The 16,481-nt window shown below is 35.8% G+C and overlaps 1 protein-coding gene across 2 annotated transcripts in view; it reads left to right on the forward strand.

Annotated features, from left to right (window-relative positions):
- The window catches only part of LOC105918743 (cadherin-22), a 278,331-nt gene that overhangs the window by 194,723 nt on the left and 67,127 nt on the right, over window positions 1-16,481 (forward strand). For both annotated transcript variants that reach the window (XM_012853899.3, XM_036151556.1), the window contains exon 5: window positions 13,844-13,963. In XM_012853899.3, coding sequence (XP_012709353.1) covers window positions 13,844-13,963 — 120 coding nt within the window. The remainder of the gene's footprint in view (window positions 1-13,843; window positions 13,964-16,481) is intronic.

Below are 16,481 nucleotides of genomic sequence, written 5' to 3' on the forward strand. Positions count from 1 at the left end.
GAACCCAGAATCTCAAGGAGACAAGCACAATTTTCTAACCACTAGGATACCACTCTCACCACAATCTATGATCAATGATTGCAAACAATTACTACAGTTAGACCACATTGAAACATATCGCCTGAAGTAAAATTTGATGTCAGAAATCCTACTGCTGTCTCCAAAAATAAAAAGTAATCTGATATATCAGAACCATTTCAAAGTTTAGATTTGTGTGTGGCATTTCTAAATAATGCCTTGACAAGGAAAATATAAAATAAGCTTTCAAATACATTTGAATATTCCAATTTTGTAGGATTTCTACTTTGGCAGTTTAGTTTTTCACATAGAGAGGATATAAAAACTCTACACGCCCCTGTTAAAATGTCAGATTATTTAAATAAATCAGTCCAAGATGATTTCAGAACATTTCTACCTTTAAAATGACACATGTACTGTGTTAATCAACTGAACAAAAACCATTACAGGGCAACATGTAAAAAAAAAAAAAATTAAGAGAGGAGAGCTGACAACTTGGCACACCCTTAAACTAATAATTTCTTGAATAACCTTTTGATTCAGTTCTGGTTTTCAGTCAACTGTAATTACTTATAGACAATCGGATTATTGTTTAGAAAGTGTTCAGGTATCCGGATAGGATTTTCTTGACATTTTCTCTTTTGTATCATTCAGCTAAAGCCATGCAGAGAGATTGCAAAGGGTTATAAGAACCACAAAGTACAAAGGTACCAGTCAAATAAAGCATGCAAGATGAATTCTTCAACTGTTTATGAAGCCGGAGCCGGAACCAATAACGGTTCTGGCCAATCACGTTGCAGTATTGTCATTTAAGGCGGGACATACCGGTGCGACAAAAGCAAAAGCTGAGGAGCCCACAGCCGAACCAACATAAACATGGTAGTGCAGGAGGACGCACACGTAGCTGCTGCTTTTACAACTGGTTTGCAAGAATCCACAATTTCATCTTTGAAAGAACAACAAGACATGCATTGGCTAGTTTACCTTCTTGGTGTTTCTCGTGAAAACTTCTGCTTTTGCTTAAATTTGATATCGTCATTGGCTAAACCGAACCTTTGGTGGGCAGGCACTAGGTTTTGCTTTGTCCAATCAGCTTGTAGAGTTCTGCTGAACGTCCCCCCTTTCCTCAAACGGATTAAAATGGAGCAGTCCCAGATTGATAATGTGCAGAACGTAGAGTGCTACACATTATCATTCTGGCTGGCCAGGTTGTCAGTCAAAAGGAGGACATAAAAATACACATCATATATAAATATTGGATAAAATAAAATAACTAGAGAGAATATACAGAATAGACATTATTAAAACTCAATCTTTTTTTATCTTCAACAAAAAGTCATGGAGGCTACAAAGAGCCTGACAGCCTGTGTTTCGTGTGTGACAACAGTCTCATGTAATATCTGTGTCTGGATTTTGGAGTAGCCCTACCCCAGGCATAAAAAAACACATTTGCCTGGCTGAAAGTAAATTGTAGCACAAAATAACACAACATATCACCAAAGGAACAATGATTACTGATTTAGCACATCTATCTGGCGTTTGGTAACCCTACAATAGTATGCCATGTTTGGCTTTTAACTGTCTAATATGCTGCTTGGAGGAGATTTTATGGTGCAAAGTAATACCCAGTAATTTGTGTTATATATATATATATATATATATATATTGTATATATTGCTACCCCAAATAGTCTTTAATAATTTATGTACAAGTTATTCATATAAAACTGCTGTTTCAGTTTAGTCATTCCTGATGTCATTGCCTCTAAATATTGCTCTAAACTCTCCTCAGAGTAACATATAGCAATAACATCTGCAACTAATGTAATTTTTTTGCATTTTTAAAAATTGGCATATGCCATTTATGTGTAGTGGGAAAGGATTTTGACATGACCCCTGAGTTTTCTGAAGAAGGCTCTGGACAAGAAATGTCACAGGCTAAATTATTTGGTGAACCTTTCGAGACAGAATGTGTCATGATTTGTCAGGTGGTCGCTGGACCAAAGAGCATACAGGAACTCGGGAGCCACATGGGGAGTTTGATGATTTAATAATAAAGGGCAGGTAAACTTACAGAAAACAATGGAAGGACCAGGCACAGAGAATGGACAGAGAGCTGAGGAACAAACATGTGGCAGCCTTACAGAGGATCAGACAAAGTGAAGTGATGACCAAAGTGGTATATATGCAGGGGAAGCGATGAGAGAGAAGCATGGAGAGCAAGTGAAGGCAAACAGATGATTAGTATAGGAAACAGCTGGGAACAATGAAGGCAGAGAGAGACTGAGGGACAACAAAAGTATAACTAATACTAACCAGTCCACAAATACAAAAATTAATAAACACAAACCCAATGAAAAGTAATTAAAGAAAGCTTGCAGGAAGATTAAATAAAAACAGAAACCTCCAAGAATCAAGACAAAATGGGAAAGTATTGCCAAGTCAAGATGTGGGATGCTGGTAGATGCCTACAAACAAAGAGTGAATTCTGCAATCAAATGTATAGCTGGTGCAACAAACTAGTAGGTGTGTAACTCCTAGGGTGTGCTAGCTTTTTATTATTTAAAATTTTTCGGTAACATCAACTTGTTTTTCAGTTAAATTGTTGAGGAATTTAAGTCACATCAAATGTTTTGAGGATTTATCATCTTCTCACTCTTTTCACTCTTTTATATGATATACTTTAATAGGGATATGTAGACAATTTGTATCAATTGTAGTTAGCAAGTATTCAGTAAACCTGATAAGAACCTTCAGAGATATTAAAATTTTTTTTACTGTGCTTTTCTACACAAAAGCTAACATTCCAGTTTAGTCGAGATCAGCTCAGATTTACTTTCCTTTTAATGAATTTGTCCCTTAATGAAAACAAACAAAGTTGTAGAAACGTTGAGATTATGTTCAGTTATACTTCGTTTGGCCATGAAGAACTAAGATCCTTCTACAGAATTCAGGAGCTGGAAGGACAGATGTGTGTTCAGTATGTTTAGCTCACAGTGTGAAAAAGAAGTGTAAACTACACTGTTGCAGTTAGGAAGCTACATGTATCTTGAAATTTATTGTACAGACGTGTGATGTGCCTATACATGTATAACAGTTATGAGTGAACATCCCTACAAAGATGCTAACATAAATAAACAAGACACAAAAATTAGGCATAAAATAAAAAAAAAAGTTATCTTTCTAATGTTGCTTCAGGCAGTGTGAGTCTAAGAACAGTCTGAAATTCAATTTACATTACTTTAGTAGCTTTAGTTTGATGGTTATATGGAAATGCAGGGTAGTTGACACCTAATGAGATGTTGAACTAATGTTTGCAAAGCATCCTTGCTAATATTAAATTTGTGGTTTCCATCTAAAGGAACATCTTGAAATGTACATGCAGCTTTGAGCTGGGGTTTAAAACACATGCACGCACCTACACCCACACACATCTATCTATCTATCTATCTATCTATCTATCTATCTATCTATCTATCTATCTATCTATCTATCTATCTATCCATATATATATATATATATATATATATATATATATATATATATATATATATATATAAAAAACCAAAGAGTACAGTCAGCTGTATGCTGTATGGGTCTTCGCATCACAAAAGTTACATTAAGCAGTGAAAAGAATAAGCTTTTAGGCCTGGCACATATACTGCAGATACATTATTGGCAGGGACACCCTAAAGCTAAAGCTTATATGCTCCTCACGGCCAGCTAATATTGAAGTAATAAAGACAGGCCTTTTCCAATTTAAAATCACTATTACACCGTGTTACAGCGTGCATACTAAGACATCCATCAATCAGTTTTTTTGTGCTTCATTTTATGTGAGCTGACTGATAAAGTACTATAGCACAGTTTCTTGAGTATGAAACCATTTAGTGTCAGATACGGATATTTTCCTCTTCATTAAAAAGTTGGATAAGCATGTAGACGGGCTGCTCTTGGTGTAAAAATTTTCCACAGGATAATCATGTGATTGATGCGGTTCCGTGAGAGATGACTTGCGGCCTTTTGAGTGGCAGAGATGTATCACGACATGACATCTGTGCCTTGGCCTTAAACCTCAGGTCACACTAACTGACAAGTCAAATTGTCAAAAGAAGAGCAAGCAGTATAAGCTAACCTGTCCCAGTTGTTGTGTTAACTGATATAGTGTACTGAAAATCACTATTTGAAACAATATAAAATATTGTATCCCTCCACTCATTTTCCAAACTCTGTTAAAGGGTTTCCATAACTGGAGACAAAGCATAATCTATAGCATTTTTGCAATAATTATTTCCTGTTTACATATTTTACTCAAGTAGCATTTAGAGGGGTAACAAAAATACTTAAGCCAATGTTTAGGTTAAGAAGTAAAAAATAATTTATACTGCATTTGTACAATATAATAACTTAAACAGAGCAGTAATGATGGATAAGTATTTAAAATGTGTGCCAACGTAAAGATGTAAAAAGGAGAAATGCTGACATACAGCCTACTTTGCACTTGCTCAGTATTATTTTTATTATTGTTTTACATTTACTAAAAACCACACCAATGGTGCAAACATTGTTTTTGTAGATCTGGTAAGATTTTTGCTAGCCCTGAACTTATTAAAATTAGATGCATATTTATAAATACTTACAGAGAAATATAATTCTTTAATTTAATGGTGCAAAAATGTCATGATAAAAGTTCAATCTGGAGAGACTCACACAGAAAAAAGAGGTAATTAGATTGATTTATTGACATAAATTTGAAAATTTCTTTCGTGCTTTTAGATTTAGTATTAGTGAAGTATCCCCCTGGGTTCCGGACACTGCTGGTGGAGGCCGTAGGGGAGATGTAGTCAGGTGAGGCTTGACGGGGTGAGGTGGAGGAGGGTTGAAGCTCAGCTGAAGAGCAGGAGAATCCATGGTTGGAGCAGTTTATAAGTAGAGTCATGCAGCACGGCTGCTTGACGAGGTACGCAGTGGATGCAGGTGTACAGGGGTGAGTCTTCCTCTTCTTTAGGGTTTTACATATTTTGGACATATATTGGGTTGGGGGGAATATGCTTAGTTTCTCATTAACTTTCTTACATAGCAAATAGGAGCTTCTCACTCTTGATAGAAACCTACTCCTCAGCACCTCTTAGTTGTGAATTTCATCAAGGATCTATGCTAGGGCCAGTCTTATTTTCTTTATATTGGTTTCCCCAATGATCCGTGCTAGTGCTTTGCTGATGACATTTAAATATATCTGCCCATTCATAAAATAATAAACAACTCTTTGAAGCCTTTATTGGACTGTTTTGCTAATATAAAGGCCTGGATGAACTCAAACTTCCTCCACCTAAACAATAATAAAACAGAGGTTATGGTATTTGGGAGATCAGATCTTTCCAATACCATTCTCAAACCATTTCTTTCCTGTGATTGCTCTTTTGTCAGGAATCCTAGCATATTCTTTGACAGCTCCTTTAAATTCACAAAGCAAATCAGTTCAGTTGTTAAGATGAGCTTTGTTCACCGATGATTTCTTGTAAAGCCTTCTTTTGTTCCTAAATAATTTTGAAATATGTTTTTACATCTGCGCGCCTATGTTGACTACAACTCTCACCTATGGTCATGTAATATATATTTATGTCCCAGATGCAAGCTGTTGAAATTAGATTCCTGTGTGGTGTGACCGTGCTCAACCCTAAAGATAGGGGGAGCTCTATCATCCAGCGGAGGCTTATATCAAAGCTGCTGCTCCTCTGCATCATAAGGAGTCAGTTGAGGTGGTCCAGGCATCTGATCAGTGGGAGTTTTTGGGGTGTTTTCTGGACATGTCCTGATGGACAGAGACCCTGGATGTGCAAAAGTTGTCTCTGCACAAAAATTTGTTAAATGCTCTTTTCCAAGCATGGAAAAGTAGTAAAATGGAAAGTGTGGAATGTACTGTGTATGGCTGCATGCTGATTTTATGTGTGGGGTACCAATTTTTGTAGGGTTGATGACAAATTGGTAAATTTTAAACGGCATGCATGGAAACTTTTAAAGATTTGAAAACTATTACTTTATACAACAGAGACATCTGATTCATTTAAAGAAATCGATAATAAATATTATGTGAAGTGGTACAGAAATTACCTTTAATATTACTGGCATTACCTTTATTGAAGGATATTCCAGATACTTCAATGTGTAGAAATCATGAACTTAATGAGAGAACATCTTCTGTTGTAAACTGGTTATCATCATCATCCTCTTTAGGGTTTTAGTTGCAATCCTGTTGGTCCTGTGCTTAGACCTGTAGTCAGTTGTGTGGCATGAAGAGGCAAGGAGCCATGTGCTGCCTGTACCCATACAACTGCTTACCACACTGGGATTTCTAGGACCAGAGGCTTTTTAGATGAGGGTACTGTCAGACTAATTAAAACTGTACTAGAGCCAAATCCAAGCTATGCCAGCCATGTGGGATGGAATTATCCACACTTTGGCCAGGTTTATAAAACTCCCATTCAATGCACTGGAAAGCATTATGAAAGCACAATTTCTAACAAGATAGTTTTTTTTATTTTTTATTATTGTAACTGAGTCTATTGGCTGAATATACATTGCTGTAAAACGATTCAAATTCAATTTGAATCGTTTTATTCAAATAGTTTTTAAGTCACGGAATATGTTATAGGCAGCTACAACAAACCACCATAGTGGCAAGGTGCTATGGTTCAATGCATGATATATTCATTCTGATGAGCAGCGTGGTTGGGAACTCACTACAAACATGCATTGTATAGAAGGGGTGACTTCTTGGAGAGACTGATTTATTTCTTTATTATAAAACTACCTATTGTGCATCAAGCCTATGCACTCCGATACTTTATCCTTTCTTGAAGATTACTAGTCAGGGACTATGTTTCCATCCGATAATGATGCAAATTTTGAGCAATCTTTTAAAAGGTTGCACAGAAGGGGAAAAAAAAGAAAATGTGAATTAGCTGTATTTCCATCCACTGCTTTAGAGGGAATAAACAAAACTGCTAAAAGCATAATTTGGTCAGAAGTTGACGTTATACATGGTTGGAAATTAGCCTGGACAACACATCTGAGAAAAATGAAGAGTTGTTTTCAGGACTGTGTTGCTATCAGGCAAGTTGTCATTGTTTCTTTCATGTCAACTAGTACTGACGATGTTATATGTTGTCTCGAGATGTAGAGAAAGAAATGCATGTCCTTGCACCTATTGGGAATATCCAGGAAGACACTGACAGTGGAAACAGTTCAGTCATGGAAGGTAAATATGTCTCCCATTTGGCACATTAACTCTCTTTTGGAAGAACGAAAAAACACCTCAAGTGGACAAAAAAAAACAAAAACTTTTGTTAAATTAGACTTTTACCATTTTTATCAACCTTTTCTAATGCGAGACTTCAAAATGCACATTAAAAAACGTTGATGGAAACACAGCTAGTGGTTAGAGTGGGTCACTTCCTTTTTTGCTCATCAAACTGCAGTTACAAAGCATTATGCTTAACCCTATGACTTAATTTACACTAGATATATGAATAACCCTTTACATGAAATTTTAAATGCCTGTGCTTCATCTCCTCCTGAATGTAAGTCTGCATTCATTTGTTTGTATAACTAAGAGATAAATGTTTGATTTTGCTCATGAACTACAATAAAAAAATGTCACCTCATTTAGGAGTTTTTCTAATATTTGATAACATTGTGCTTCTTCTTTCAGACAGATATGATTGTGAGCATGCAGGGAAGGAAAAATACATTTTACTCATATTCCCATGTTTACTGGCAATGTACAAAGGAAACTTGCTTGGATTCATATGTACACACTGATCATGTTTGAAATTATTTGCTCAAATGTTGTTTTGTTGATATATGCATACTCAACATTTAAGAAAAACATCTATCACAGGCTTTATTCCTGAAACCTCTAGTAATTTATTTACCAAAATCCGACAACCCTTTCTTTAAATTATGACTCTGTACCCATTTCATAACAGTCAGTCTTTGAGTATTTTAAAAATGTGAATAACAGCATGTAAGACAGACCAAGTAAGTGTTTTCTTTTTTTTTCTTGATCTCTTGACCTTTATCCTACACATTCACTCAGTTAGCATTAAACATGCCCCAAAACCTTTTACATGTAATGCAGAAATTCCAAAAAGGAATTGAATGAATAGTTGCTGTCCTCTCTTCTCTGTTCGTGAATGGTTGCAAGGTACTAAGATCTCTATAAAAACCTTTATGATACTAACTATGCAGGAGGCAGTTCAGATCACTGGCACCACAGGTGAGAGGACTGCAGCAATGCAGGCACCTTGCAATCAATATGCTCTGCAAGCTAACTTTATGTATATGACTAACAACATGCTGCAATATGCCCTCAACCACAGTGCCTGACATAATTGATTTTGGCTGATCTAAGCATGCAAGGTCATGTTTCTACATATTTGGGAGAGGGGAAGAAACAGAGTGATGATATGGAATACAGTAATAACCAAGCATAAGCATTGCTTAAAAAACAACAGCAGCATTGTAGATTTACAATAGTGATATTAGAGATCAAAGTTTTTTGTTTTTTTTTCAAAGAAATCTGATATACCACAGAAGCCCTGGCATTTTACTTTTCCAGGCAGTTTTCCAGACATTTCATATGTCATATAGAATACTTGGCATCTAAATATATACACATGTAAAACATGTTAAGTGGTAATTAACTGGGGAAAAAAAGGTATTTTCATGGCTTCTGTTTCTTTAATTTTGGTACCATGGTTACTACCTTTTTTCATTTTTGAAGGTAAGTTTATCGAAGATGTAATAGCTTTACAAATACAAGTGAAGTTAATGACATGGTAAATTATTTATATATACATACTATACATATTCAAGGAGTGAGAACCTTTATGAATTAAACACATTGAATCCCCCAAAGAAACACTCATAGTAATAAAATACAGAAACTTAACACTGATATGCCACACTGGTTTACAACATTGTCTCGCAAGACAAATTATGATTAGATCTCTTAAAAGACACAGGTTCACAAGCAAACAAAGATTGCATTGCAATATTATTAAACGTAGATTAAAAATATCCCGAAGTCCTCGTTGAGATCTGGAAGAAATCAATGTAAGCTGGCTCCTGGCTGTTATGACATCACAGATTTTTCTCCTCCTTAAACTTTATTCGCTTCCACCCATCTTTCTCTGCCTTACTCCCTCTGCCATCCCTCTCCTGGGGCATTTATGTGGATGAGCAAGAAATGAATCAGATTTGAAGTAGTAAAGGAATAACTTTTCATGTGAAAACATCTCAGCTTTTATGGCTTTACTAAATGATCCATAATGCGGGCAGGGAGCACTCAGTCCTGAAGATTAAGGTGGGTCGAGGCAGGAGAGAGGCTCAGAGTTGCAGCAGTTAGACCCCTCCATTGAAGCCCGTACTAGTATCGCACCAGCTGAGATAGGCACAAATCTCTTTTACGAGGCTGCCTCTTAAATAGCTGTCAGTCTAGTGTCTCACACGTGGCCCACTCCTCCCGCTCCCTTTGCAGTAATTGAACCATCTCTCCCAGAGTGCTGAAATGGTGTGGGAAGCCATTCCGACAGCCTGTGTTGATACCATTAAACCAAACTCATGCATAAATCTGACTATATAGCCATTGTCACCAATCCCCCAGTGAATCCTTCCCACCCTAGAAGCAACCCTCTCCCTTGTGTATTTTCACGTCATGTGATTAGCTTTTTTTACTAGAATATTATTTGTACTATTCATAATGTATAATGGAACAAAGTAATAGATAGATATGTAATGTATATCTATCCACACACACACATAAATATAGCTATAACTATCTATCTATCTATCTATCTATCTATCTATCTATATATATATATATATATATATATATATATATATATATATATATATATATATATATATATATATATATATATGTATGTATATATATATCTATCTATATATATGTATGTATATATATATATATATATATATATATATATATATATATATATATATATATATATATATATATATATATATATACACATACACATTTCCATCTCATGCTCACACACCCAAAAGCTAATTCCGTAAAGTACCTTCTAACAAAGAAATCTCATAACTATGCTTGACGTATTTTGAAATCCAGAAACAGGACACATTAACAAATTCAATACTGAAAAAAAGGCAAAAAACAATAACTATACAAACTGTTAATTTTCTTTGGTGTTTTTAAATGTATGTCAATCCCACCCAGTCTTGGGAATTGTAAGCAATAAAAAAAACAAATGATACAATTATAGAAATATTAAAAAGGAATATAACATTTGAGATTTGTGATACATATCTCCACCACCTATTTATCCACTCTGTTAGAGTATTATGAATAACAAAGTGGTACCCTCATTAATGTTGCACAGCAAAGAGCTATTGTAACCCTCTCTAGTCTTTTATGCTCAGGTGAATCATAGTGTAAGATATTTCAACATAATTTTGTTTTAGTTACTGTTCCTTTCATTTCCTGTTATAAGTTTTCATATTTCACTGTCTGTAATTAGACCAAGTTTAACTAATTTGTCCTTAAAAAGGGTCCCACTGTTTGGGTGTCCCTGTGTTGCAGAGGTTAGTTCTGTCAGTTGAAAGGGTTGCCTCTATGCATCTTTGCTGTGGTCCTTACTGTGCTCTCTGTGTGTGGTTTCCTCCTACTGTCCAAAGGTCCCCATTAGCTCGCAGGTTAGGATAACTTCTTTCTTTTTTTTTTCAAATTGACCGTTGGGTGTAGTGGTGGATCGCAGCCTGTGTGTGTGTGTGTGTGTGTGTGTGTATTTGTGTGTGTGTGTGTGTGTGTGTGTGTGTGTGTGTGTCTTAGCCTTTTGGAGGACTGGTGACCTGTCCGCAAATAATGAAATATCAGCAGGTTGCTTCTCTTCACGCAGTGATACTTGTTCCATTGCATATTTGTTGTCATTTAACACATGAAAATATTTGCTCTTATTGATCAAAAAATGAAGACTCGCAATGTGTGTCATAGAAATGCCAGACTGCATTACATTATTAAGGTTGACGTACATTTCGTTAACCAACCCTTGTGCGATCGGATATGTGTTGAGTCAGGCATATAGAATATATTCCTCTCCTCTAAAATTGTTTTGGGTAAGTCCGTGAACACCAATATTGCTTCCAATATCTTGCTTTGCTTTGCAGGAGACTATGAGAGGGATTTTCTTGAAAAAGCACTGCATATATGTGGACAGCAGTTCAATGAATGTGTAGTGCTTTGTGAGTGCGTATAAGTGGCTAATGAAAGATTTATTATAAAACACTGTGAAGGACGGTGGCAGGGTTAAAAGTCTCTGTTTGATGGCATATACAGTAATGTACCAAGCTTTAAAACTGGTCAAGAAGTTGAAAAATATAATGTCTGGTAGTTGTAATTATCAGAAAACAATATGAATAACAAGCATATAATAATATTTAAGCAATACTTAAGATCATTAACTAGATTATTCAGTAAAATAAACTCCACCAAAAAAGATATTTTTTCAATTAAATAAATTTAATTCTGAAATCGTCTAAAAACAGTTTAATTCTAAATATTAAACTATGAAAACAACAACATAAGTTGTGTTTAGTCTGTCTCTTAAGTAATATTGATGTTGCACAATGATAAATGAGAAGCATGCATACAGTGCTCTTCAATCCTTGTTCACTGATCAAAGAGCTAATACATTGCAAACTACATTTACGTGTTTTAATGCAATATAACATGTTCAATGATGTACAGCCATTTACTGTTCGTATTTTGTTGTATATATATATTCATAATATTTTAAATATTTAATTTTATTTTGAAATGAGTACAGACACATCAGCACTTACATCTGGATCAGTGATACCATAAAATTTGTTAAGTAATGTCTTTTCTCAAAGAAAAAATTCTTGCAAGCCAAAAAGTAAATAGGAATCCAAGTGCCAAACTCGTTCCCTTCTCCAGTTGATATAAACACATTAAAGAAACATTTGCATTTCTATAGTTCTTTCAAACCGCCTGACGTTGCTGCCAGCGGTATCCAGAAACAGCTTGGCATCTAACTGAGTGTTACCTGGGGAAAATTAAGATAAGAAAGTAATCCCATGGATAAAATGGCTTTGTTGGACCCACAGCAGTATGGCTAATCAGCAGAATAAAAATGAGATAAATTCATGCCTTTTGCCAGAATTGAAAATACCTTGCCTTTTGCGGTCTCGTATTTCCATGAAATAATGATATCTCCCTAATTTCTCAGCTGGAATGCTGCATATTTACAACCTTTATGGTTCAAAGTGATGTATCCTCTTGGATATTTGGAATGGATAATGGTATAGGGATTTAACTTGCAATAAAAATGGAAACCTCTTTCCAGCCTATTCATGTTCAATATGTTCAAGTAACTCTATTGTGTTAATCCACATTTTAATGAAAATCTCAAAACGTATTTTTATCACCAAGCAAAAATTGCATGTTAAACGACATGTAAAGTGGCCAGCTTCTTTTCACATACAGTAGGGTACAAAAGAGTGGTTCGGGTGGCACCTTGGAATGGTAATCCGAGGCATGTGACTTAATGGCTTCCTTGACCTTAATGGTATTCCACTAACCTCCTAGGAACTCCCTTCAATGACAGGAAACAAACAGTGCTCTGACACTTCCGGCTAATTAGCATCATTAGCATATGGTCATTATGTCGCTGGACAGTAGCATGACAGGGCTCTGAGATGGGCTACAGTGGTGACCTTTATTGGACAAGACCAGCTGCTAGTAATTACCCATAGCACTGGCCAGATGATTGGAGACAGAGGCGGACTCTGTGTCCTTCAAGACCTGTGGCATCTACAAACATCTCCTTTTTTGCCTCTTTTCACGTTCTTTTATGTCCAAATAAATATATTTATAGAGGCAAAATGTTGTTGAGATGGGAAATAAATATGCAGTTATTTATTACCATTCTAATTAGGAACTTTGAGTTTTCAAAGCTCTGGGCTTAGATTTAACTAAAACGTGTGACTAAATGGGGTGATGTGCCTGCGTAACTGCTGCTAGAGGCTTGTGTATGCACACCGGAGACAAAAAAAGCACTGAGCGTATATTAATAACTGTGCCACACACACTTATGTCACGTACAAAACTTTCTGGTGCTTTTTCTTTTTTGCTTAAGTGCCATTAAGCAGATGTTGTTTGATCCAGATCTGTGTAGCTTGTTAGAGTCTTTGAAAATGTAATGTTAACTGTAAAGCTTCATGTTTCCTGTCCTTAGTGAGACAATCTGTGTCGATGAAAAGAAAATCTCAAAGTAATGTTGTGGCTCACTGGTGTAGTGAGAATATAATTTAAAAAAACCTGCAAGGAAAATTATGTTCATAAAGGTTGAATTAGTTTACTGCTGCCACAGCCGCAAATGTACTAATCTCAGGAACATGAGCTATGTATGAGTGCAAATGCTGAATCTTGTACAAATTTGAACGCACAGTTACTTTTCATTCTTGTTTAGAGATCACCTTTTTAGCCCACACTTTTTGCTTATGCCTTTAAGTTCCACACAAACAGTGACTTAACCAAACTAAGCCTGGACCATTCCTGTCTATGCTGATGAGTTATGCTTCACCAGTCTGTTCAGAAGCTCCAAAGCTTCCGTTTGTCCTCACAAAGACAAACTTAAAACACCTTTGCGTCTAGCCTTCACCGATTTAGGAATCCAGGACTAGTCCCCAGTGGCTTTCTGGCTCTATAGTCTTCACTGCCATTTTTATTTTTACATTGTGTGGTCTGTCTTCTACAGGAACGTCTGTCATGAAGGTTACTGCGTCGGATGCTGATGACCCTACATATGGCAGCAGTGCCAGAGTGGTTTACAGTGTACTGGATGGAGAAAAGTTTTTCACTGTTGATAAACATACAGGTAAGACGAATCACCAGAAGCTGGTATTTACTTTCCTATTTTTATCTTTGCTGCCTGTTCTTTTAGTGTCAGCTTAATTTTCATGGACCAAATGCTCAAGAACATAAACTAAACCATAAAATCCCTTTGTCTGGCATCGTTATAGTTTTTTTTTTTTTGTCAAGAACCTCCTTCATCAATGACTAAATATACTTTGCAGTGCATGTCTTGCTAAACAAAGCACCATAAATGTGTTATAAATGTGTAATAAATTGCAGTGAAATGTGTCTGCCTCTTTATGGATTTGATCGGTTTTTACTATTTGTCTTAAATATGTTTGGTCATCAAACAAAATAGTGGTTATCGAATAATAATATAATTTATTAAAAGGAAAAAAAAAAGCTATCCAAACCAACCTGGCCTTTGTGAAAAAGGAATTGACCCCAGTTGTTAAATTATGAATTACCTGTGATTTGCCACATTTTTTCGTTCAGTTTAACCGCCCGTGCCCAGATCTGATTATTGCTGAACTGGTGGGATCAGGAGAGTTCATAAATCAAACTTGTTTGACAACATAACGTAGGTCAAATGTTTTAAAGAGCACAACATCATGAGTCAATCAAAATTATTTTTTAGAACAGAAAATAAACAAAGTAAATTATATCTATAGGTTTGGAGAGGGGTACAAAACACAGTGAGACCCTTAACACCAGGATTGGTCAGTGTTCCTTAGTTACACCAAGGGCTCTCCAAAGACTTATTCAGAGGGTTCAAAATGAACCCAGAGCAGCATTTAAAGCAGCTCTGGCATCAGCATCCATAATTAAGGTGGGTTTTGCTGACTCAACAATGAGAAGGAAACTGCAAAAATGGCATCCATAACAGAGCTCCTAGGCAAAACCCACTGATGACAGGAAATAACAGTCTCCCAAGACTTTTGAGTAAAATATGCTTAATGATAATACAAACATTGATATTTTTGGAAAGTCTGTCAGTGTATGACACATAACAGCTGTTTCTATGCTTAGTTGTAGATATGTGGGTGTTGGATCTATCTACCAACTTAAGCATAGATTTACCTCTGTCATAGTATCTCCTACAAAGTTTAACATCAGATAGTCTTCCATGCAATACATCTTCAAAGTATAAGCTAAAAAGCATAATGATGAACTTCAAATCTGTTTTATTTAAAGTTTAGAAATAAATTAACATTTCTTAAAAACTTTTTTTGATTTCTTTGTTAAATAAAACATTTTACCTATTTCTGTTCTTTCGTATATTTTCATTTTCTGTTTAGTCAGTCAATGCAATGTTATAGCAATTATTGTAATAATTGACTCTTGAACGCAGAACTTTTTCATTGATTAGCCTCAAGAAATAAAATAAAAAAAGTATCCATGAAGTGTATGCATGAATAGAAAAACGGACAGGAGGGGAACTGATGCAATAAACTATTCAACCTTTATTTATATTTTTATTTTTTTACCTGTGTGGGGTTTTATTGATCCCTGCCTTTTAAACACATGACATGCCGTGAGATTGTGTCTAAAAGATGTATCCTTAAGCACTATTAATTGTCAAACGTTGTCATAAATGACAAGTAGTAAAGTGAAACTGCCTTATGAATTGCCATAAAATCACTGCCTGACTCCAGTGCTATCATTGGGTGAGAGGCATAATACACTCTGGGTAGGGGCATCGGGAAATCATTTAAAACCTTAAATAGGCAAAAAAAAAAGAAAAAAGAAAAAAGGAATACTTTTAGGAACAACAGGTGAGTTTAAGTAAAGATTAAAATTACATTAACATCTGGTATTCAGTGTTGCCAGCTGTATCTCAACATCCATGCTTTGCTGATGAAACATTTCCCCATATCTATATATGGAAAACTAAACCATTTCCCTTGAGAGCATTATAACATGGCCTATACAGACTTGCAGATGAACCTTTGCGTTGGTGTTGCTTTTGGAATGCCATCCCGAGGGGAAAACACTGAAGTCTTAATGATTCCTTTTTTGGTATCCACTACTTTGATTTGGTTCACCTGGTGCCTGGATGATAAATGACTCTACCTTGGTGGGATAAGCCGGAAGACTAGATGGTTTGTTCCACTTCCCTCTTCACAACTATCATCCCTTCCACCTGCTCACTGCATCGTTTACACAGACATGCCTAAAACGCTGCCAGCTATTAGGTGCCAGGATAATGGGGGAAAGAAAGTCAATATAAAGAATAGATGGAAAAGTTATAAAATCATCCACACTAATAACACTTCATCTCATTTTGGCAATGTTAGCACAAAGTCTGTCATTGTCCCCATTACTTTGGCATGGCAGGGATTACTGTGTCAATATAAAAAACCTTTCAAACACTGAAAGAAAAAAAAAATCTCAAAAAGGGCATAGGAAGCTCTGTTTAAATTAGATTTATCTTTAAAGGTAGCATCACAGTTGTGTGTATACCACATTTGTCGGCTGCAACATCAAAGCAGAATGACACTACCTATGAAAATGTGAGTGCAGCAATACACTGTGTATGG

This window comes from Fundulus heteroclitus, chromosome 20 (genome assembly GCF_011125445.2).
Source record: "Fundulus heteroclitus isolate FHET01 chromosome 20, MU-UCD_Fhet_4.1, whole genome shotgun sequence".
Taxonomy (NCBI): Eukaryota; Metazoa; Chordata; class Actinopteri; order Cyprinodontiformes; family Fundulidae; genus Fundulus; species Fundulus heteroclitus.